At 42.6% G+C, this 25,269-nt stretch overlaps 1 protein-coding gene across 3 annotated transcripts in view; it reads right to left on the reverse strand.

Moving 5' to 3' along the window:
* Positions 1–25,269, reverse strand: part of PDE6A (phosphodiesterase 6A) — a 124,454-nt gene that overhangs the window by 32,179 nt on the left and 67,006 nt on the right. For all 3 annotated transcript variants that reach the window (XM_061424016.1, XM_061424015.1, XM_061424017.1), the window contains exons 5-8: positions 23,524–23,598; positions 13,361–13,425; positions 7,416–7,482; positions 2,093–2,140 (exon numbers count right to left, since the gene is read on the reverse strand). In XM_061424016.1, coding sequence (XP_061280000.1) covers positions 2,093–2,140; positions 7,416–7,482; positions 13,361–13,425; positions 23,524–23,598 — 255 coding nt within the window. The remainder of the gene's footprint in view (positions 1–2,092; positions 2,141–7,415; positions 7,483–13,360; positions 13,426–23,523; positions 23,599–25,269) is intronic.

The raw sequence follows: 25,269 nt of genomic DNA on the forward strand, positions 1-25,269 counted from the left end.
ACATGGGGACAGTCGTAAGAGTCTATGCCTCATGGGACAAATGAGAAAATAGAGGTGAGATTTCTTGGTCAATTAGAAGGTGCTCTTTGTGAGTCATTTCCTATTTGATCCTCACTTCCATCATCTATAAAAATGGGAATAACTAGACTAGATACTTTCTAGGCTCTTTTCCCACTGATTCATTACAGATTTATCAAATGTTTTACAACGTGCAAGAGCTAGAATCTGAGGAAACCAAGGCAAGTAAGGCACAGGTGTTGTTCTCAAGTTGCCCATCATCTGGAAGGTAAGGAGGCCATCAGATGGCATGCAGGAAATTCTCTCAGGGTCTGTGGGAACCAGGGAAGGGAAGGAAGTCAAGAAAGCTTTCCTGGAGTCGGGGAGTCTTCCAGCTCAGAGGTTCCAAGGTTTTGAAGGTGGCAAGATGATGGTTATTATTATTTCTGTGACACTGGTATCACCTGGTAGGAGAGTGACCCCATAGGGATGAAGAACATAGTCCAAAGGGCGCAGGGCTGTCAGTCAGGAAACTTGAGTTTAAGGCCTGCCTTCCTCCCCACTCTCTTCCTCACCTTGGGGGAGTCCCTTCCCTCAGAAGGCCCTGATAAGGAGGCAGATTTTATCAAGAGTGAAATGGGAAAGCATTAAAGATTTTTAAGGAGAGAAGTTATTTGGACAGGCATGGTCTATGTTTGCCAGGAGCTCATGATCTCATGGGGAGAGAGACATGTGGAGTGCTGGCCAGGAGAAGGGTAGAGAAGTTTTTTTAAAAACATCACTTGGGCTACTTTGTGGAGATAGAAGACTATGATCTAAAAACAAGATCAGATTTGACTTATGAATATGAGTAAGCTGTAATCAGATGACTTGGGTAAAGACCAAGCTCTCTTTTGGTTATAATCATGGTAGCAACTCTCAGCAACAACCTGCCTTGTCATACGGATATGATCAACATCACAACACAAAGCATACAGTTTTAACCTTGGAAGGATATTCTCTCTAAGGTCTTTCATAATGTTCTTTAAGGAGTAAACACATAAGCCACTAATATTTATATTAGTCATTTTTATTTCCTTCTTCATTATTTTATGACCACTCATGATTTGTTTTCTGTATATCTAGAATGCCAAACTCAAAATATTGACAGGGCACCTGCAACTGAAGATGTTAAGAAAGATAAGCCACAACCTTTGACCTAAGGAAGCCAATATTTTGCCAAGAAGAATTAGTCTAAAAGGCAAGGAAGGAGCATAAAATACGAGGGAAGGGAAATGGAGTGAGAAAGACAAACTCCTTGGCATGGACTTCCAGGCCCTGTGTGACCTGGCCTCTGTCTCCTTCTCTAGAATTTCCTCCTGCCACTCTCCCCTCAGGCTCATTGGTCTACTCTCCCTTCCACAAGCCTTCTCTTTCCTGCAATCCTCTCTCCATTTTTTACTGCTCAAATGTAATTTCTCAAGGACACAGTCCTTGATTCCTTCTGGATGAACTCAGGCCCCCCTGAGATTCCCTCCTCTACCCGTGTCCTGGCCAGCACTCCACATGTCTCTCTCCCCATGAGATCATGAGCTCCTGGCAAACACAGACCATGCCTGTCTGGTCCACCTCTGTAGCCAGTGTAGCATTGTGCCAATGGCTGGCCCAGACCGTGTCCTCCACAACATTTTTTTAAAAAGACACACAGACAACATCAAATGGAATACTAAACAAGATTCTGTGATCATCTTAAGGAGACAGAAATGATACTCAGCCAGGGGAAGTAGAATAAAACTTCATAAAAATTTCATAGCATTGAGTCTGTCATTGAAGGGGAGAGGGCATCTGGGCAAGAGATGGTAGTGAGAGAGAGAACTGCATAAGCAAAGGTCCTGAGGCCAGAAAGCAAAGGCTATAAACCTTAAAATCAAATGGAACCTTGGCATTTACCAAATTAATTCTCTCCCCACTTCCATTGGCACATGACTTTTTTGTACTCACATTTTCACTTTATTGAGATTGCTTCCCAATAACGTAGATAGATTTTAATGTATTCTAATCCTCCTTGTGGGGAAAAATACCAAGTAACTAAGATAGCAAATGAAAAATGACTTACCTGGAATGCAAAAAAGTCCTCTGAAGGCGCATTCATGATGTTGCAAATCTGAAAGCCATGGAGAGGAATAATGGGGTTTTAATTAGCCTTGATAGAGTACACTTCAAGGACACTGGGCATGCTATTTTCAAAAATACCACATCCTTGCCCCACGGCACTCACATTCTTTTTGTTAGGTAGACATGCTCATGATGGTTTTGAATTATTAACTGAGGTTACTGAACAGGAAAGCTGCCGTATAAACATGACTTCTTACCATTTGCCTTACTTCTGAGTCATTTCTAAACTTTGAGAAAGTTAAGGCTACAATTTGTCATTTTTAGAAGCTGTATAGTGTCCCATTTTCTTTTTTTACATTAACTTTTTCTTCGTATTTCATTTTTTTAGTTTTATGTATCCATAGACCTGTTCTTTTTCAGATGCTTTTCCCGTATAGGTTTTCATGGAGTATGTGTAGAGTTCCCTGTGCTATGCAGTAGATCATTGTTGATTATCTATTTTATATATAGTAGAGTATATATACTAATCTGAACCTCCGAATTTATTCCTCCCCCGCCACTACCTTTCCCCTTTAGGTAACAGTAAGTTTGTTTTCTAAGCCTGTGACTCTGTTTCTGTTTTGTGTGTAAGTTCATTTGTGTCCCTTTCTTTAGACTCCATACGTACCTGATGGCATGTGCTTTGTAGATATCACATACAATCACTGACATGTGGAATATAATTCATTGTTTGTAGACTTTTTGATGATGGCCGTACTGACCAGTCTGAGGTGATAACCTCATTGTAGTTTTGATTTGCATTTATCCAATAATTAGTCATGTTGAGCATATGTTTTTGGCCATCTGTATACTTTGTTTGGAGAAATACCTATTTAGAATCTTCTGCCGAGTTTTTGATTGCGTTTTCCTTTTTTGGGTGGGTAGAGATCTGTATGAACTTTCTGTAAATTTTGGAGATTAATCCTTTGTTGGTTACTTTGCAAATATTTTCTCCATTCTGTGAGTTGTCTTTTTGTTCTGTTTGTGGTTACTTTTCCAGAAAAGCATCTATTTCTGCTTTATTGACTATGCCAAAGCCTTTGACTCTGTGGATCACAATAAACTGTGGAAAATTCTGAAAGAGATGGGAATACCAGACCACCTGATCTGCCTCTTGAGAAATTTGTATACAGGTCAGGAAGCAACAGTTAGAACTGGACATGGAACAGCAGACTGGTTCCAAATAGGAAAAGGAGTTCGTCAAGGCTGTATATTGTCACCCTGTTTATTTAACTTATATGCAGAGTACATCATGAGAAACGCTGGACTGGAAGAAACACAAGCTGGAATCAAGATTGCCGGGAGAAATATCAATCACCTCAGATATGCAGATGACACCACCTTATGGCAGAAAGTGAAGAGGAAATAAAAAGCCTCTTGATGAAAGTGAAAGTGGAGAGTGAAAAAGTTGGCTTAAAGCTCAACGTTCAGAAAACGAAGATCATGGCATCCGGTCCCATCACTTCATGGGAAATAGATGGGGAAACAGTGGAAACAGTGTCAGATTTTATTTTTCTGGGCTCCAAAATCACTGCAGATGGTGACTGCTGCTGCTGCTGCTGCTGCTAAGTCGCTTCAGTCATGTCTGACTCTGTGCGACCCCAGAGATGGCAGCCCACCAGGCTCCCCTGTCCCTGGGATTCTCCAGGCAAGAACACTGGAGTGGCTTGCCATTTCCTTCTCCAATGCATGAAAGTGAAAAGTGAAAGTGAAGTCGCTCAGTTGTGTCCGACTCCTAGCAACCCCGTGGACTGCAGCCTACCAGGCTCCTCCGTCCCTGGGATTTTCCAGGGAAGAGTACTGGAGTGGGGTGACTGCAGCCATGAAATTAAAAGATGCTTACTCCTGGGAAGGAAAGTTATGACCAACCTAGATAGCATATTGAAAAGCAGAGACATTACTTTGCCAACAAAGGTCCGTCTAGTCAAGGCTATGGTTTTTCCAGTGGTCATGTATGGATGTGAGAGTTGGACTGTGAAGAAGGCTGAGGGCTGAAGAATTGATGCTTTTGAACTGTGGTGATGGAGAAGACTCTTGAGAGTCCCTTGGACTGCAAGGAGATCCAACCAGTCCATTGTGAAGGAGATCAGCCCTGGGATTTCTTTGGAAGGAATGATGCTAAAGCTGAAACTCCAGTACTTTGGCCACCTCATGTGAAGAGTTGACTCATTGGAAAAGACTCTGATGCTGGGAGGGATTGGGGGCAGGAGGAGAAGGGGACGACAGAGGATGAGATGGCTGGATGGCATCACTGACTCGATGGACGTGAGTCTGATGAACTCCGGGAGTTGGTGATGGACAGGGAGGCCTGGCGTGCTGCGATTCATGGGGTCGCAAAGAGTTGGACACGACTGAGCGACTGATCTGATCTGATAGCTACACAAAAGCTTTTACGTTTAAATAGGTCTCATTTATTAATTTTTGCTTTTATTTGCATTTCTCTAGGAGGTGGATCTAAAAAGATATTGGTGTGATTTATGTCAGAGAGTGTTCTGCCTCTGTTTTCCTCTGGGAGTTTTATAGAGTTTGGTGCTACATATAGATCTTTAATTCATTTTGAGTTTATTTTTGCACATGGTGTCAGAGAATGTTCTAATATCACTCTTTTACACATAGCTGTCCAGTTTCCCAGCACCACTTATTGAAGAGACTGTCTTTTCTCCATTGTATATTTTTGCTTTCTTTGTCGTAGATTAATTGGCCATAGCTCGTGGGTGTATTTCTGCATTTTTTATCCTGTTCCATTGATCTATAAGTCTGTCTTTGTACTGACACCATACTGTTTTGGTTACTGTAGTTTCATAGTAAGGTGTCCCATTTTATTTCCCCTTTTTGTTCAGGATTGGACTATGTCCTGAACAAAAATATGTGTTTTAAAAAATTAATATAAATAATGCTATAAATAAACATCTTTGAAACGATTGTATTTGTTTTGCCAGGCAAGAGTTTTTCCTTGTGGTATAAATGTCACAGCAGATGAAGAAATAAAAAGTGCTGTAGCTCTGGTTGCATGTTGCAAAATTTCTCTCCTGACAACTAGGCCAGTTTACTCTACTGCACCAGTGATACTTATCTGATCCCTCCAGAGCCCTGCCCATGGGGCTACTGTTCAGATTTTTCCATAAGATGTTGCAGAAAACCCAAATGAACTTTTTGGCCTACCCAGTAGTAACCATCCAGGTTTTCTCTTTCTTCTCTTGCATTTTCTACCTTCTCATTACCCACCCACACCTCAGAAGACCGCCTGCTGGTTTCTGTCCCCACTCCCCTATCCCGCCACCTTACCACCAAGCCTGTTCTCATTAGGGACATAGTGACCACCTAATTGCCAAACCCAGTGGGGATTTTCAGTTCTTATCTCACTGGATCACTTTTGTTGCATTTGGTATTCTCTCTCTTTATTGAAATTTTCCACTCCCTTGGTTTCCATGACACTACCCACTCCTGGGTCTCCAGACACTTCTGAACCCTTCTACCAATTTTCCTTCACACACTCTTCTTCCGCCACCCAATCTTTAAATGTTGGCATCCTCCAATATCCTAATTGAGTTCCTCTCCCTGGTAACTTTATCCACACTCATGGTTTCAAGTACCATCTGCTACTAGGAGCAAAATGGTCAAGGATTATAATATTTTCTATACTATAATATCTTCTGCATTGTAGTCAGTATGAATCTCTACCTCTTGTGGACACGAATTTCCAACTTCATCCCTTATTTAGCTCCACAGTGGCAGCGTCATCTGTTTAGCTACTTGCTGGACACCTACTCTTGAAAAAAGTCTCTGTCACACCTTACCTGAAACTGATCTCAGCAGGTAACATCCAAGCCTGGAGGCAGCATTATCCATCCAGTCTAGACATCTGAAGTTGGCTTTGACTCTTCTCTCCCTGTCTCTCTGCTCACAGTCAGTCACGAAGCCCTCTCACTGTTAGATTGAGTTCTGATCCTCCTCTCTCCACCTTGTCTTTGTTTGAGTCGTGAGTAGTAAATGACCAAATGTATTTACTGCCTGGCTTATCATCAGCACTCTGTGGCTGTTTAGTGTTCTTTACTGCCTCTGCCTTTGTTGAGATGTTCATCATCTCTTGTTTGTGATGACATACTTTTCTCTCTGCTTCCAATCTTAAGTCTCTTCAGGCCTATTTTCCAGGGAGCTTTCAGAATTTTCTTTCTAAAATGAAATTTATTGTGTCAACCTCTTACTTAAAAACCTGTCACCTGTGGATTAAAGTTCCACCCTCTTGATCTAGCATCCAAGCTGCTGTGGTCTGGCCCCTCCCTTTTTCCCTCTCAAGCCTCATCTCTCGCCATCTTCCTGTCTCAAACCTAACACTCCAGCTACTCCAAACTGCACACACCATGTTGCTCCCAACCTCCAAGCTCGAGTTGTTGGCCCGTGTTGTTTTCTCCACCATGTTGCTTCCTGGTCCCTACCTGCCTTATCCCTATTTATTTTAAAACTCAACTCATACCAAAACACCCTGGAAAATAAAGGCTGGTTTAGATGCCCCCCCACCCCGCTTTGTATTCCTAGAATATACCATGTACATCTTTATTGTGACCCTATTGCATTATAATATAAATATCTGTTCATAAAGATATCTCCCATTTGATGATGAGCTTCCAGACAGCAATTATTTGATTCATCTATCTTTGTATCCCCACAGCCAACCACAGCACCTGGCACATAGAGAATGCCCAATAAATAAACACCCTGATACATGAACAGCACTGTGTACTGTGTGCCTGGGAAAAGATACCTCTGTATCTTTATGAGTGGCCTCAGATTCAGGGGTGATGTGCTGCTAATACCCATGGCCCTTCTCTCGAGGGCAGGGGATGCTGTCACGCTACCCTGGACCCTGTGGGTAGGGCATGTGGGAGACAGCATTTGAGCTCCACTGTGTGGTTAGAAATGTGGTAGGGATGGGAGCTTGGGAGGGGCAACCAGGTCTCTGGGATAAGAGGCTGGGTCTTGCTCTGTGGTGAGCCTCGTGGACCAGCCAGTCATGACATTATCCCTGATATTTGCATAAGTATCTTTGGTTGTCAAGGAGATTTACACTTCTCTGTCTCATGTTTATTCAAATGTCAATTCTCTGCACATCCCCTTGGACCAGCCATCAGGTGAGTTGAGAAACGAGAGAATCAGGCTTTGAGAGATCCATGCTTCCCATAGTTTTTCCCACTCTCTTGATCTGAAATCCCTTCACTCTTCAACATTAAGAAGAATGATTCAAAAACTGATTCAAAACTCTCCCCCTTCAATGTTATATTACTTACCAGGCCATTTTGGGCAACATAAGTGGGGAGACCGCTCACTAAAGCCCAGTGGTCTGGAGGAGGATTCCTGTCAAGACCAAAGACAGTGGTGACTTTTGAGGTGGGGACAGATGGACTAAAAACTTGAAACTGGATCTTATCCTCCCTCTTCCCTCTGGTGGCTCCAAGTACCACCCCCACCAAGATCAAGCCCCAAATCTTGGCTAAGCATCTTAATGCCCAAATGTAGACATTGAGGAAAAAGTCACAAATCCGTTATATGGATTTCATGCTCTCTAAGAGACAAAATTGATTCAACAGATGGTTATTGGCTGCTGAGCAAAACCAGATGCCATCATTTCCCTCCACCAGTCCTTATGTAGAGTGAGTTGCTCAATACCGTGGAGAGTGAGGGAAACCCTCCTAGGATGAGCTCCTACCACATGCCAAGCACTAAGCTAGGTGCTTTGCATACTTATTTATCCCTCATTCCCAAGTGACTCAGATGGTAAAGCATCTGCCTGCATTGCAGGAGACCTGGGTTTGATTCCTGGATCAGAAAGATCCCATGGAGAAGGGAATGGCAGCCCACTCCAGTATTCTTGCCTGGAAAATTCCATGGACAGAGGAACCTGGCAGGCTATAGTCCATGGGATCGCAAAAAGCGAGACACGACTGAGTGACTAACATACACAGCAATATCACAATTTAGATTTATATATTTATTTTATATTGGAGAAGGCAATGGCACCCTACTCCAGTACTCTTGCCTGGAAAATCCCATGGATGGAGGAGCCTGGAAGGCTGCAGTCCATGGGGTTGCTGAGGGTCGGATACGACTGAGCGACTTCGCTTTTACTTTTCACTTTCATGCATTGGAGAAGGAAATGGCAACCCACTCCAGTGTTCTTGCCTGGAGAATCCCAGGGATGGGGGAGCCTGGTGGGCTGCTGTCTATGGGGTCGCACAGAGTCAGACACGACTGAAGTGACTTAGCATAGCATAGCATAGCATATTTATTTTATATGGTATATTTTTACTTGTTTATTGCTAAAAATACACAGAAAAATGTATTAAGAACTTCAGTTGTTTGGAAGTGAACACCTATGGAACTATACCTATGAAACTTGAACAACCTGTTGGCATCTTGGAAACCCCTAACCTGCCCCTTCCACTCACAACCTTCTCCTGAACCCCAAAGGGAACGGTTGTCCCAACTTTAGGATTCTTGCTTTTCTGTGGAGTTTTACCACCTGGTTTCCTGTACCCTGTTTCACATATTTTTCAACTTCATTCAGGTAGAATCATTCAATGTACATGCATTATTTTGTTGGACTTCTTTTTCATGTTGCTGTAATTCATTTGTTTGATAGACTTAAACCATTTTTCCTTGTAAGATTGTATATAATTTATGCATTCAACTGTTGATGGACATTCCCCTTCAGTCAGTTCAGTTCAGTTCAGTCGCTCAGTCGTGTCCGACTCTTTGCGACCCCATGAATCGCAGCACGCCAGGCCTCCCTGTCCATCACCAAATCCCGGAGTTCACTGAGACTCACGTCCATTGAATCAGTGATGCCATCCAGCCATCTCATCCTCTGTCATCCCCTTCTCCTCCTGCTCCCAATCCCTCCCAGTTACTGTGAGTCTAATATGAATATTCTAACACTCTGGTGTGTGCGTGCTCTCAGTTCCATGTGGTATTTCTGGAGTAGAAATACTGGGTCGTAATATGTGCATATCTTCAACTTTACTTGAGAAAGCCAGACTGTTTTCTAAAATCCAATTTGCACCACCATTGGTGGTATATTAGTGTTCCCTTTGCTCCATGTCTCTGTCAATGCTATAGTATTTTCAGACATTAAAAAAATATATACTTTTAGATTAATAAAGTTCTCTATGGAAATAATTATAACGTGTTTCTGTTAATGTGACAGATTTTATAGATTGATTGTTCTAATGTTGGCCTTGCATTCCTGGAATAAATTCAATTGGGTCATGATTTATAACCCTTTTTAGTTATTATCTGCTAAAATTTTTTTAGGATCTTTGCGTCTAGGTTCACAAGTAAGCTTGGTATGAATTTTCCTCTTTCATACAGACTTTGTTGAGTTTTGGTGTCAAGTTTATACTAGTCACTTTTTTTTCTCTATTCTCTTAGATAATTTGTATGAGAATTGTGTTATTTCTTCCTTAAATATTTAGTAAAACTCATCTCTGAAGGCATCTGAGCCTGAAATGTCTTTGTGGAAGGGTTTTAATATATTTTACTGTTATAAGACTATTGTGATTTTCTATTTCTTTGTAATTTATATTTAGTAAGTTTTATTTTTATAGGAATTTGCCTCTTTCATCTAGATTTAAAATATTCTGGGCATAATATCCTTTTATTGTATCCTGTTAGTGTCTGTATGATTGTGGTTATTACCCTTTTCCTTTCTAATACAGTTCATTCGAGTCCCTATTTTTCTTGGTCAGTCTTGCCAGAAATTCATCAATTTTATTAATCTGTCCAAGAAACCAACTTTTGGCATTTGTTCAATATTTTGTTAATATTTAATTAATTTCTGGGCTTATCTTTATTGTTTTGGAAGGGTATGCTTGCTTGTTGTTAGTTTCTTGAGATCATGTGATGGATAGCTCCTGTCTGCCCCTCCAGAGCCACTTCCAACCTGCTCCTCCCTGTCACGGGAGGCCAGTCCGTGTGGATTTCATCAACGGGGTGTCTGGGCTTCTAGCTTCTGACTGAGTTTAGACTGAAGGGGAGACCTGGCCAAAACTACAGGGCGGTAGAACAGGAAGGTCAGGCTATTTATTTCCTTGGGTTCCCCTGGCAGCGTTGTTCTGAGGTTGTTTTGTCTGCACTTCTCTAATGATGGCCTGCTCTATATGAGTATTTCTCCTCACCATATTCTAGAAATTTCCTTGGGGCCCAGAAGTGCTTACAACTTTACTACTAAAATATTCTCTTGTGGTTGGTTTCCTTCATTCCACCCATACACACCTCTGTAATTCATCCCTTTGTAAATAAACCCTCCTTGATTTACCCTGATTAAAAAACTTTTTTGACTGTGCTCGGTCTTAGTGGTGGCACTCAAAATCTTTAGTTGCAGCATTCAAACTCTTAGTTGCGGCATGTGGGATCTAGTCCCCTGACCAGGACCAAACCCAGGCCCCCTGCACTGGGGGCGTAGAGTCTGAGCCACTGGACCACCAGGGAAGTCCCGAAATACCCTAATTTAAATGTGACACCTAGTATCTGTTGGGGCCCTGGCTGATATAGTTTTGGTACACAGTTTATTACTTTATTTTTTTTATTATTTTCTAGTATGAAAGTGTAATACTGTAAATTTCCCCTTAGGTATGATTTCACTGCATCACATTGGTTTTATCACATATCATGTGATATTGTCATTCTTTTAGTTCAGAAAATATAATAATTTCCATTGAGTTCTTCTTTTATCCATGGATATATGGAAGTATATTCCTTTTTATCTTTTCATAAAAGTAGTTTCTAGTTTCCAAGCATATAAAGATTTTTTTTCTAATTAGCTCTTTGTTATTAGTTTCTAGCATATTTTCATTGTGACTAGAGGACATCTCTGTATGATTTCAATCATTTGAGGTTTGTTTTATGGTCTGTTATATCACCAGTTATCATAAATACACAAGTATTCTTGAAAAGACTGAGTGTTCTGTAGTTTGGGTGTGAGATGTCATGTTCTATTAATGTATATATCCATTAGATTGTTGGTAATTATCTTATTTAAATATTCTCTATTCTGTTTATTTTAGTCTGCTGTATCAATTAGCAAACATGAATTTGTCTATACATTCTTAAGTTTCTGTCAGTTTTTGCTTTCTCTTTGAGGCCACATTATTAAGCATATACACATTTGTAAATTCTTCCCAGAAAGTCAAGTTGAATTGACCCCTTTATCATTAAGAAGTTACTATCTTTACTAATGTGTACCTTGACACCTATTTTTATCTGATAGTAACATAGTTACATCAGTTTTCTTTTGATTATCATTTGTGAGGCATATCTTTTGTTCATTCTTTCATTTTCTCTGTATGATCTTTTAGCTAGGTCTCTTGTAAAGAGGATATATGGTATTTCTTCATATATCAATGGAGCTCATCAGTTATTAGAAGAACCCAGCCTGTGGGATCTTAACTGCCTGAGCCCTGCAGTGCAAGTGCAGAGTCCTAACCACTGGACTTCCAGGAAATTCCCAAGAACCGTTTCTTATACACACCTGAGAGAGATAATATTCTGCCAGTTAATCTGTAATACAAAGCTTTTTGAACTTAAAATTATTTATGAATACCGAGAGAGCTCTCTTAGCATTTAGATTTAGGTTTTTATCACATCTCGCATCTTTCTCCTGTCTCTGTGCCATTCAAAGCTGCTTTTTGTTTTGGTGTTGCATCATAGTATAATCTCTTGAAGTTACTTCTGGGAATTTATATTAAGTTCAGTGTGGATACAGCCCCACCGTAGAAGGCAGCAAGGTGGATGTTATCAGAGACTAGAGGATGTGATGCTTGGTGAGAAGTGGTGAGATGGGGAATGCTGTGACCTGTGATAACTCCAAACACAGACAATGAGTCTGATAAACCAGCACCTCTAGAGAAGGGGTCAGAAGACAGGATGGGGGCAGAGTATGCCGTTGACAAGAAGAAAAAAGAAAAAGAAATGAATTTAGAAAAGACTTAGTTGTTGCGTAAACAGGACTGAACAGAGAAAACCCAGAAACTCCAGAACTTAAAGCAATCTCTCATCCCTCATCAGGATCAACATTCTTTGGCAACAGTTGAGGCCTCTCACACCCACTGTTTAAGGATTGAGGTGGCTTGCAATAAATCTCTTCATTTGAACCAGAAATGGGAGGAGAGGTGAAGCTCTCCACAGAGGCCGATTCTGGCCTCAGGGTGTCTGAAGTTCACTTGGGAAAGAGCCAAGCCTCAGATAGAACTGTGGGCATGGCTCCTAGCACTCTCAGAGGATTCGAGTAGGTAAAAAGCCAACTGAGTTTTGGGGCATGCTCTCCTGGCCGAAAAGTTCAAGCTTATATGCAAAACATTCTTGATTGTTGGAATCTTAAAATGGCCTTTGAGGCCCCACCACCTGCAGGGAGGCCTCACCCTCTGGGATTTCAGCCTTTTCATTATCCTCCTTGGAGAAGGCAATGGCACCCCACTCCAGTACTCTTGTCTGGAAAATCCCATGGATGGAGGAGCCTGGGGGGCTGCAGTCCATGGGGTTGCTGAGGGTCAGACATGACTGAGCGACTTCACTTTTACTTTTCACTTTCATGCATTGGAAAAGGAAATGGCAACCCACTCCAGTGTTCTTGCCTGGAGAATCCCAGGGACGGGGGAGCCTGGTAGGCTGCCGTCTATGGGGTTGCACAGAGTCGGACACAACTGAAGCAACTTAGCAGCAGCAGAAGCAGCAGCAGCAGCAGCAGCAGCATTATCCTCCTTGATCACATAAGACATTAGAGGGGAATTCTGATGAGGGCACAGATTCAATCTCTGGGGAACTAAGATCCCACATCGTGCAACCAGAAAAAAAAAAAAAAAAAAGACACTAGACAGCAAGCTTTCCTTGGGGGCTGAATCACTTCCTTTGCTAACTTCCTGCCTTTCCCTCACCCTCTGCCTTAGGCCCCAGATGAGCCTCCAACAGAAAACCATTGAAAAGCCCTGATCAGATCCATGGTCTCATTCCATAGTGGCCTCTCTATGGAATGAAACTTGGGACTTGAACTTACAGCAGCTGACTAAGAATCCAGCCTCATTTTCCAGCCTGCATGATCTTTCCCACCCTTCTGCATTGTCTCTTTGTTGCTCTGCCTGAGTGTGTGGCCTTCTTGGGTTTGGTGAGCGTTGATTTTTGAATGAGTATGTTATGGACACTAATGCGCCTGCGATTCTGCATGTTTGGAGAAGAGACTTACGGGATGACTTTGATGTCTTCTTTGCCATGCAGGATGTAGTCAATGACCTTGTAAAAGTTGATTTCCTAGGCAGAAGAGAGAGAAATATATACTTTCAGAGTCTGAGACAGAACTCCAGCAGGAGTGTGTCCTTGAGAAAGGCTTTATTCTTTCCCCTGTGCCCTGTGGTTTTCCAGAAGCACTGGCCTGACCTGCTGAGGCCGTGTCCCAGTGCTCCTAGAGCTCACTGTCAGCTGAGTCTCAAGATTCATCCTGCTCTTCCTTGGAGCCAGCTCACAGTGGCCAGGCAGGGGCTGGGATCTGGGGCTTTAAAAAGGAGTAGGAAGTGTTCTGAGGGGGCCTGGGGTTCAGTACAACGAGAAAAGATTACTACTGGAGTCTAGTGAGAGAGGAAGATGGAAGGGGGCTCCTGTCCCATTAGTATCATCGTTAACCCAGCCATCCTCCATGCAGAGTCAGCTTCATGGTCACAGCTCCTTCCTCCTTCACTCAGCTCCTCTCTGTTTCATCAGCTCTTTCAGACTTGCCTTCCCAATCATGCCCTATGCGTCCCACTCACTTTCCACTTCCTCCCTCCTTCCTATCTCCTTGCACCATTAAAACCCCCATTCTCTTACAGTGCTGCTACTAAGTCACTTCAGTCGTGTCCGACTCTGTGCGACCCCAGAGACGGCAGCCCACCAGGCTTCCCTGTCCCTGGGATTCTCCAGGCAAGAACACTGGAGTGGGTTGCCATTTCCCTCTCCAATGTGTGAAAGTGAAAAGTGAAAGTGAAGTTGCTCAGTCATGTCTGACCCTCAGCGACCACATGGACTGCAGCCTTCCAGGCTCCTCCATCCATGGGATTTTCCAGGCAAGAGTACTGGAGTGGGGTGCCATTGCCTTCTCCGTCTCTTACAGTAGATCTGTTTAATTACTTGAAAAATGTAATTGGGGAAAAATCCATTACCTTATTAAAATGTCTAAACACCTACATGTGGTAGGCATGTTAGCATTTTACAAATTCAAAAACTGAGACCCAGAGAGGGGAAAGGACACATTTATTATAAGACAGTAAACCAGGATCAGAACCTAGGCCCTTGACTCCAGGCTGAGAGCTCTTTCTGTTGTATCACTTAAGGTTCATCAGCTTAAATAGTGTATTCCTCTCTGTATCACCCTCACCTAGAACAGGGTTACTCAAAGTGCAGTCCCTGGATTGGTACCAGTCTGTACACTATTTATTACTATTCTATGATGAGATAAAAACAGAAATTGGCAGTTAGTGTTTAGAAAATTTTATAGCAATTTGACTGAGTTAGGTTATGTCTGCTGAAACTAATAATTTTTAAAAGACTTAACACTTTGTATGTCTTCTAAAATGTTTAGAAGACAATTTTTTCAAATATAGACTTTTATCATATCATGAAAAGTATTAGTCCAAAATGAATTGGAAATTTTAAAAAATTATTCCTTAACTTAGGCATTTTGAGAAGTATTGCCCTAGAGTTTAAAATGTAGATATCTGAGCCCACCCAGGCCACCTGACCCAGAACCTCCACAAATAGAAATTCCTCATCTAGTCAAGGTGCCTAGTTGAGAAGCAATTGTGACCTGCAGGATCATGAGGGAGAAGGAGACACTCTGCCCCTCAATGCTCAGCGTTTGAAGCAGCTACAGTGACTGAACCCTTTAAGAGCACCCATGGCTGCTCCAGGGTAGGTAGGAACTCCCTGCAGCAGGAAGCATGCAAGGGGAGGCCAGATGCCCCCCGAAGCATGATGAAATGGAGTCAGGAATAGATCTACAGTGCAAAGACTCAGGCTCTGGTCTTGGTTCCACTTGGTGTCCTCTCTGGGCCCCAGCTGTAAGATGAGTGGTACTTGTTTATCATCAGTATCAAGTAGCAGAACTCTTTCTCCTCACAAAGCATAGGCCCTACTCCTAGAAAGCAGAGGAAAGCAACACCACCCTGATGGGAGTAGAGTCTGGTACCTCGAGATCCTGCATCTCTGGGTTCTCCCTCACTCCCTGTCCTGTCCTCTACTGCCCCATTCACCCCTCGCTGAGGCAGCCACTGTGGAAACCTAGGTGTCTAAAGATAATCCGGGAATTTAAAACACTGCACTGGGGAATCCATAAAGCCCATTCCAGCTTTGAGTCTAAGACTATAGGTGAATAGTAAGCATGAATAGCCTTTTATAGACTAAAATGCCATATTTTTGACTCAGTAATTCTACATATGCTAATAAACCCTATAGATATATACCCAAACATAGGTAAAAGCATTGTTTTCCCCACCTAGGGCTCTCAGCCAGACTGCTTTAAAAAGCCTAGAGATAGCTGGTGTCCATCCCTTGGAGATGATTAAAAAACAGTGCCTGTGCATAGTGGGTGCTTGTCTCCAGAGCTGTATCTGTGCTGATAGGGAAAGATGCCAAATATTCTCAGGTGCGAAAGTAAGGCACAAAATAGAATCATCACGTTTGTCAAAGTGGGGTGGTGGTGGAATACATACATTTGTTGCTGTTCAGTCACTAAGTTATGTCCAACTCTTTGAGACCCCATGGACTGCAGCACACCAGGCTTCCCTGTCCTTCATTATCTCCTGGATTTTGCTCAAATTCATGACCATTGGGTCAGTGATGCTATCTAACCATCTCATCCACTGTTGTCCTCATCCCTTTTTGTCTTCAATCTTTCTTAGCATCAGGGGCTTTTCCAATGAGTTGGCTTTTTGTATCAGGTGGCCAAAGTACTGGGGCTTCAGCTTCAGCATCAGTCCTTACAATGAATATTCAAGGTTGATTTCCTTTAGGATTGACTGGAATGATCTCCTTGCAGTCCAAGGGACGGTCAAAAGTCTTCTCCAGCACCACAATTTGAAAGCATCAGTTCTTTGGCGTTCAACCTTCTTTATGGTCCAACTCTCACATCCATACCTGACTACTGGGAAAACCATAGCTTTGACTATATGAACCTTTGTCAGCAAAGTAATGTCTCTGCTTTTTAATATGCTGTCTAGGTTTGTCATAGCTTTTCATCCAAGGAGCAAGCATCTTTTAATTTCATGGCTGCAGTCAACATCTGAAGTGATTTTGGAGCCCAAGAAAATAAAATTTGTCACTGCTTCTACTTTTTCCACTTCTACTCACCATGAAATGATGGGACCAGATGCCATGATCTTAGTTTTTTGTATGTTGAGTTTTAAGCCAGCTTTTTAACTCTCCTCTATTACCCTTATCAAGAGGCTCTTCAGTTCCTCATCACTTTCTGCCATTAGAGTGGTATCATCTGCATATTTAAGGTTGTTGATATTTCTCCTGGAAATCTTGATTCCAGCTTGTGATTCAGTCATCCCAGGATTACTCTGCCTAAAAGTTAAATAAGCAGGGTAACAGTATACAGCCTTGATGTACTCCTTTCCCAATTTTGAACCAGTCCATTGTTTCATGTCCACTTCTAACTGTTGCTTCTTGACCTGCATACAGGTTTCTCAGGAGGCAGGTAAGGTGGTCTAGTATTCCCATCTCTTGAAGAATTTTCCACAGTTTGTTGTGATCCATATAGAAAAAGGCTTAAGTGTAGTCAATGAAGCAGAAGTAGATGTTTTTTGGAATTCCCTTGCTTTCTCTATGATCCAGTGCTAAGTTGCCTCATTCATGTCCAACTCTTCGCAGTCCTATGGACTATAGCCCTTCAGGTTCATCTGTCCATGGGATTCTCCAGGCAAGAATACTGGAGTGGGTTGCCATGCCCTCCCTAGGGGGGTCTTCCCGACACAGGGATCAAACCCTTGTCTCTTATGTCTCCTGCATTGGCAAGCAGATTCTTTATCACTAGCACCACCTGGGAATCCCTATTATCCAATGAATGCTGGCAATTTGATCTCTGGCTCCTCTGCCTTTTCTAAACCCAGCTTGTATATGTACATACAGAAATATCCATAGACATTTGAGAAAGATAGACCACACATAGTGGCTGCCTAGCTGCCTCAAGGCAGGCTGGATTTCTGTACTCTGCCCTTTTGTATGGTGTGAGCTCTTCTCTGTTCTCATGTATTACTTTTTCAGTACATATAAACAAATTGTGCTAAGAACATTTTAAAACTATGAAGTCATATCCTATGGGCAGTTCTAGAAATCTGTTGAGCCTTTGGCAGAGCTGTTTCCTCTGGCTGGAGAGATGGCTTTCTTGCTTCATGGTCATCTGTCCTTGGACCTGGGCTGTTCACTGTTCCCCAGGCAACCTGCTGGCTCTCTGAGCCTGGTGGACTGCCCTACCCAGAGGTCTCTACCAGGTTCCTTCAGAAAGATGAGAGATGGACTTTTTTCTTTTAAACTTACATAAGACTCAGTTTTACCTTCGCAGAGAGCAACAGAAAAATCAGTGTTCTCTAGATAAATAAAACTTTTTCCACACGCTGTAGCTCAGCCAAGTTACTTTCAAGGCCATATTCATGTATGAGTCCACCCGCTTTTGGAAAATCAAAACCAAGCCATCAATGAGTGCCTTTGTCACCTTGCACCTAAGCAGCTGACACTGTAACACAGGGTCTTTGAAAGAGCCAGATATAGCCAGAGCCAGATCATCATGCATGGAAATATACCAGTTTTAAAAGAAGTGCCATTTTTGTTTTTTTATGAAGACTACGTAGCTGTTTTTCATAATGAAAGCACACACACATATAATGCTTTATTTTTAAAAGGAGATGAAGTGAAGTATAGCTGCTTTGGGAGAGCTTCAGACCCAAGATTCAGGGAGGTTAATTGGTCAAAATCCAGACAGAAACTGTGTTTCTAGCGTAAACATGGCAGATCAATTGTGAGAGTGATGTTAGAAGGCAACAGGGGAAGTTAAACAGCCTGACTGCAATGATAGTTACCTAAAAGAAAAGCATCCAGGGTTTGAAACTGTGTAAATGGTTTTTCCCCTTTAAGCCTTTAATGTCCTCTACTATCCAATAGACATAAAGAGAATGTTGTTGCTGTTTAGTCGCTCAATAGTATACAACTCTTGCAACCCCATGGACTGTAGCCTGCCAGGCTCCTCTGTCCATGGGATTTCCCAGGCAAGAATACTGGAGTAGGTTGCCATTTTTTTCTCCAGGGGATCTTCCTGACCCAGGGATTGAACTCATGTCTCCCGCTTGTCAGGCAGATTGTTTACCGCTGAGCTACCTGGATACCTCCTCCATAAACTGATGAGAAGAGTATATTACAGACTCCAGGTGAAGTGCCCGGCAGAGAGTGAGACTTACGTTGCCATCGTTGTCAGAGTGCCTACCAAGTCAGTGTGATTCGCTTTAGCTACCATGTGCTGCCTAGGTCAGCTTGATTTCCTGAGTGTTCCAGATGAGGAAGGGAGGCTCAGAGAAGCGCCCAAGGCTACACAGGCAGCTGCTGGAGCAGGGACCTGAATTTAGTCTTTCTCCCTTCAACCCTATGCTCTTTCCAGAAGATCTGCTTTTGTCCAGTCCTGTCCTGCTGTGTCTGGGCCCCGGCTCAGGCCTCTGTGTGTTTTCCTCATCAACTGTGTCCTAAATATCAAACTGCCTTTGGAGATAAATTCGGTGACAGCATTCCATAGAAGAGAAAGTGGAGACCCTAAGGGGTTATTTGACCAAGCTCACCCTACAGGCTAGCAACCCACTAAGACCAAAGTTCTTTGTCTTCTGGCCTTTTCCATTGCAACCTGACATCTCACAGTCTTGCAAGGACTGAGTCATTGCTGCGTGAGGTGGAGGAGGGTTTGGGGAAGAAAAGTTTTGCCCATGAATGTGCTGGTCACCTCAGTGAAACTAAAGCTTCTGAAGTGATCAGATGATGGGCATCCCTTTTAGGCTGGAATTTAGTGAGAAAATGTCCTCTTCAGTTTAATCTTTTTTTTTTTTTTTAACCTTTTATTTTATATTGAAGTATAGCCAATTAACAATGTGGTAGTTTCAACTGAACAGCAAAGGGCCTCACTCAAACATATAAATGTGTCTTCTCCTCCATCTTCAGTTCAATCTTGAAGATAGGGATCCTCAAGAGTGAAGAACCAGATAAGTTAGATAGGGCCTGATATTTCTCTATGCCTTCTGGAGTTGGAAATGACCTCTGACCACAGGGCTCAGCTCAGAGAGCTGAATATTAAAGCAGCCCAGGAAATTGAAACTAATTGAGGTTGGTGGAGTTTGAAAGCTAGAATGGTCTCTACCCTAGTTCCTAAAATTCTAAATTTCTGGAAGAAACAAAACCAGCTCATATGTGAATTTCATGAAAACTCAGTAGTAACATCTCAATTATGTCAATACAGCAAGCTGTACTTAAAAAGGAAAAATGTCCCCAAACAGTTTTCTGACAGTAGCACGTGATGTTAGTCTTGCAGACTTAGTCTTCCAAAATGAAAACATGAAATTGTATGGGCAAAATAGTAGTTTGAAACTGGACAGCGGCAGATTATAAAGGTCATTTTGGATAAAGCACAGCAGACATTGTCAATTCCAAGGCTGAAATCTTTTCTGGTGTGTATATGAAGCTCACAGTTCAGTTCAGTTCAGTCTCTCAGTCGTGTCCGACTCTTGCACGCCAGGCCTCCCTGTCCATCACCAACTCCTGGAGTTCACTCAAACTCATGTCCATCAAGTCAGTGATGCCATCCAGCCATCTCATCCTCTGTCGTCCCCTTTCCCTTCTGCCCCCAATCTCTCCCAGCATCAGAGTCTTTTCCAATGAGTCAACTCTGCGCATGAGGTGGCCAAAGTATTGGAGTTTCAGCTATTGCATCATTCCTTCCAAAGAAATCCCAGGGCTGATCTCCTTCACAATGGACTGGTTGGATCTCCTTGCAGTCCAAGGGACTCTCAAGAGTCTTCTCCAACACCACAGTTCAAAAGCATCAATTCTTCGGTGCTCAGCTTTCTTCACAGTCCAACTCTCGCATCCATACATGACCACTGGAAAACCCATAGCCTTGACTAGATGGACCTTTGTTGGCAAAGTAATATCTCTGCTTTTCAATATGCTATCTAGGTTGGTCATAACCTTTCTTCCAAGGAGTAAGTGTCTTTTAATTTCATGGCTGCAGTCAGCATCTGCAGTGATTTTGGAGCCCCCCAAAATAAAGTCTGACACTGTTTCCACTGTTTCCCCATCTATTTCCCATGAAGTGATGGGACCAGATGCCATGATCTTCGTTTTCTGAATGTTGAGCTTTAAGCCAACTTTTACACTCTCCTCTTTCACTTTCATCAAGAGGCTTTTTAGTTCCTCTTCACTTTCTGCCATAAGGGTGGTGTCATCTGCATATCTGAGGTGATTGATATTTCTCCTGCAATCTTGATTCCAGCTTGTGCTTCATCCAGCCCAGCGTTTCTCATGATGTACTCTTTAAATAAACAGGGTGACAATATACAGCCTTGACGTACTCCTTTTCCTGTTTGGAACCAGTCTGTTGTTCCATGTCCAGTTCTAACTGTTGCTTCCTGACCTGCATATAGGTTTCTCAAAAGGCAGGTCAGGTGGTCTGGTATTCCCATCTCTTTCAGAATTTTCCACAGTTTATTGTGATCCACACAGTCAAAGGCTTTGGCATAGTCAGTAAAGCAGAAATAGATGTTTTTCTGGAATTCTCTTGCTGTTTCCATGATCCAGCGGATGTTGGCAATTTGATCTCTGGTTCCTCTGCCTTTTCTAAAACCAGCTTGAACATCTGGAAGTTCATGGTTCATGTATTGCTGAAGCCTGGCTTGGAGAATTTTGAGCATTACTTTACTAGCATGTGAGATGAGTGCAATTGTGGGGTAGTTTGAGCATTCTTTGGCATTGCCTTTCTTTGGGATTGGAATGAAAACTAACACAGCCAGGGTATTAATCTGAATACCTAGAGTTTGAATTAAGGTTAAATAAAGTCTGTCACACACACACACACACACACACACACACACACTGTCCTTTATTTTGGGTAGGGTTAGTGTTGGCTAGGGAGAATCAGGCCTCCTAGCAGAAATGGTATACTGTTTCAGACAGCCTGGAAGGTTTTGTGAGAAGATGACTGGACTAAAGCTCAATTCAGGACACAGCTATGCTGCTTACTTATTCTATGTGGCCTCAGCTAAAGTCATTCTACAGGTTCTATAGGCCATTTGAGTGCCGGGTCTGTTTACCCTGCTTCATCTTTGCATCCCCACATATTTCATTACAGCTTCTCTAAAGTGTTTATGTCTCATCTTTAAAATGTAGCAATACTCCTAGAGGAGAACATAAGGCAAAACACTCTCTGACATACATCACAGCAGGATCCTCTATGACCCACCTCCCAGAATATTGGAAATAAAAGCAAAAATAAACAAATGGGACCTAATTAACCTTAAAAGCTTCTGCACATCAAAGGAAACTATTAGCAAGGTGAAAAGACAGCCTTCAGAATGGGAGAAAATAATAGCAAATGAAGCAACCGACAAACAACTAATCTCAAAAATATACAAGCAACTCCTCCAGCTCAACTCCAGAAAAATAAATGACCCAATCAAAAAATGGGCCAAAGAACTAAATAGACATTTCTCCAAAGAAGACATACAGATGGCTAACAAACACATGAAAAGATGCTCAACATCACTCATTATCAGAGAAATGCAAATCAAAACCACTATGAGGTACCATTTCACACCAGTCAGAATGGCTGCGATCCAAAAGTCTACAAATAATAAATGCTGGAGAGGGTGTGGAGAAAAGGGAACCCTCTTACACTGTTGGTGGGAATGCAACCTAGTACAGCCACTATGGAGAACAGTGTGGAGATTCCTTAAAAAACTGGAAATAGAACTGCCTTATGATCCAGCAATCCCACTGCTGGGCATACACACTGAGGAAACCAGAAGGGAAAGAGACACGTGTACCCCAATGTTCATTGCAGCACTGTTTATAATAGCCAGGACATGGAAGCAACCTAGATGTCCATCAGCAGATGAATGGATAAGAAAGCAGTGGTACATATACACAATGGAGTATTACTCAGCCATTAAAAAGAATACATTTGAATCAGTTCTAATGAGGTGGATGAAACTGGAGCCTATTATACAGAGTGAAGTAAGCCAGAAGGAAAAACATAAATACAGTATACTAACGCATATATATGGAATTTAGAAAGATGGTAACAATAACTCTGTATACGAGACAGCAAAAGAGACACTGATGTATAGAACAGTCTTATGGACTCTGTGGGAGAGGGAGAGGGTGGGAAGATTTGGGAGAATGGCATTGAAACATGTAAAATATCATGTAGGAAACGAGTTGCCAGTCCAGGTTCGATGCACGATGCTGGATGCTTGGGGCTGGTGCACTGGGACGACCCAGAGGGTTGGTATGAGGAGGGAGGAGGGAGGAGGGTTCGGGATGGGGAACACATGTATACCTGTGGCGGATTCATTTTGATATTTGGCAAAACTAATACAATTATGTAAAGATTAAAAATAAAATAAAATTAGGAAAAAAAAAATGTAGCAATAGTAGGAGGCCAGAGGTTGCACACTGAAATGCCAAGGGAGACCTAATAGAAACATAAATGAGAGGAGGCAGCCAGGGGTACACAAGAGGGAGTCAGGGGGACTGTGGCAAACTAGGGAGCTCAGGCCAGGTTGCTAGGAGGCAGCTGCTACTCAGGTCCAATCAAATTTCACCTGTGGGATGGGGGTGGGGGGGCTGTGCAGTTTTGAATGGTCTGCCACCTTTTCAAAAGAATCTGAGAATCTAGACATTTGTTGGAAATAAAGAATTAAAAAACTTTCATAACTAAACATATTTATCTATTGACTGGAAATGACCTTCCGGCTATCAACGTGTACATCTAGATTCGATTTTGAGATTATTTACATCTTTAATAATCTACAGTTCTGCTGAGTGAGTCCTTAAGCATGTTGCTTGATCTTTCTGGACTTCTTTCCTCATCTATGGAATAAGTATAGTTTCCCTCTTCTGTCAGTCCCACCAGGTTGTTGTGAAACTCCAGGGAGATATTAAAAACACCTTGCAAAATACAGGGCTTGAGCAATCGTGAGGAATTACCATAATTTCAAAGGCGACGACCCAACCCAGAAGAGATAAATACCTACGTGGTAGAGAAACTTCAGCAGGGCCTACAGTGCCTTACATGATATTTCATTAACCATTTGTTCATACTAAACAGGTCAGAGGGAGACCTACCCTTCCATCCGGAGTCCTGGGACCAGCGTAGGGTGGAGCCTCCCCCATCAGGACTGGCCACACATCAAAAAATTCCTAGGATTGAGGAAAACAATAATTATGTGTCTTGAAAGCAGATCAAAAAAGGAGATTAAGAAAATAAGACTCACCTGGATGATTCATCTATCACTGAAATTTGGAAGATGGGAAGAACTCAGTGGAACCTAAGCTTGGCAGGGCTGCAAGATTCACTAGACTTGGAAAAAGTCAATTGTGTCTGTGCTTTGAAATATATCAGTATCATCAGAACTGGATCTGTCTAATCAATAACCAAGAATGGGAGCTAAGCAAGAGCAACCTCATACTTCCTCTGCTGTGGGACATGAGAAGGAAAAAGTGGACTCTATGGCCAAGAAATTTACCTTACATACCTGATAAACATGTGATCAAATGTTTAGCTAGAACAGTGTTTCTTATAGTATCATTTATAGCGGTGAAAAATTAGAAAAAACCTACGATGGCACAGTGGTAAAGAATCTGCCTACAATGCAGGAGACATGGGTTTGATCCCTAGGTCAGGAAGAGTCCCATGGAATAGGAAATGGCAACCCACTCCAGTATTCTTGCCTGGAGAGCCCCACGGACAGAGGAGCCTGGAGGGCTACAGTCCATGGGTTCACAAAGAGTTGGATATGATTTAGTGACTGAGCACGAAGTATCCAAAAGGAGGAGACTTATTAAATCAATTATGGTATATCTGCTGCTGCTGCTGCTAAGTCGCTTCAGTCATGTCTGACTCTGTGCGACCCCATAGACGGCAGCCCACCAGGCTCCGCCGTCCCTGGGATTCTCCAGGCAAGGACACTGGAGTGGGTTGCCATTTCCTTCTCCAATGCATGAAAGTGAAAAGTGAAAGTGAAGTCACTCAGTCGTGTCCGACTCCTAGCGACCCCATGGACTGCAGCCCACCAGGCCCCTCCGTCCATGGGATTTTCCAGGCAAGAGTACTGGAGTAGGTTGCCATTGCCTTCTCTGATGGTACATCTAGCAACAAGCATATTACAGACGTGTATGTATTGATTAAAAAGATGTCCATGATACATCAATGAATAAAAAATGTGAAGTGATAGATAAATAGATCATGTGACCCCCAATGGTTTAACTCTGTATAGAAAATGCTCTCAAAGAATTCACAACAAAGTATTAACAATTGACTTTCTCGGGATTCTTCCTTAATAAAATGTATGGCTTTCATAATAAAATTTTTTTTTCCAAATAAGGAAAGAGAAGCAATGGTGCCAAATATGGACAGATAGACCTTTGAGCTTCAAGGGAAAGGATGACACCTGTAAGATAACTGGCAAAGACAGGGGCAGAGAGAGGAGAGAAAAGGGCCAGCAAAGGCTCTGCATGGTCACGCAGCCCCAGGAGAAGAAACTGACTAGGACGCCACACAGGCTTCCTTGCTGCTTCTCCTCCGGTTTTTCTGCAACACATGCTGCTGCACACTTGGGTTGGGCCAAATCTGGGCCTGAGGAGGAGGCCCCTGTCCTCCAGTGCCTCTCTGTTCACTTATCTGCTGTGTTTAGAGACAGTGATCTGCTCACTCTGGGTTACCATGGGCAGGATGTCAAGCCCCTCTGCTTCGTGAACTCTCTCTCTCTCTCATTTGAAAATATTTGTCATGGTGGTTTGTCTGCTCTTACATCATCCAGAGGGCAAGCAGATGGCAAATGAAGTCCACATGAAATTCACATTTCACGTCCT

This window comes from Bos javanicus, chromosome 7 (genome assembly GCF_032452875.1).
Source record: "Bos javanicus breed banteng chromosome 7, ARS-OSU_banteng_1.0, whole genome shotgun sequence".
Taxonomy (NCBI): Eukaryota; Metazoa; Chordata; class Mammalia; order Artiodactyla; family Bovidae; genus Bos; species Bos javanicus.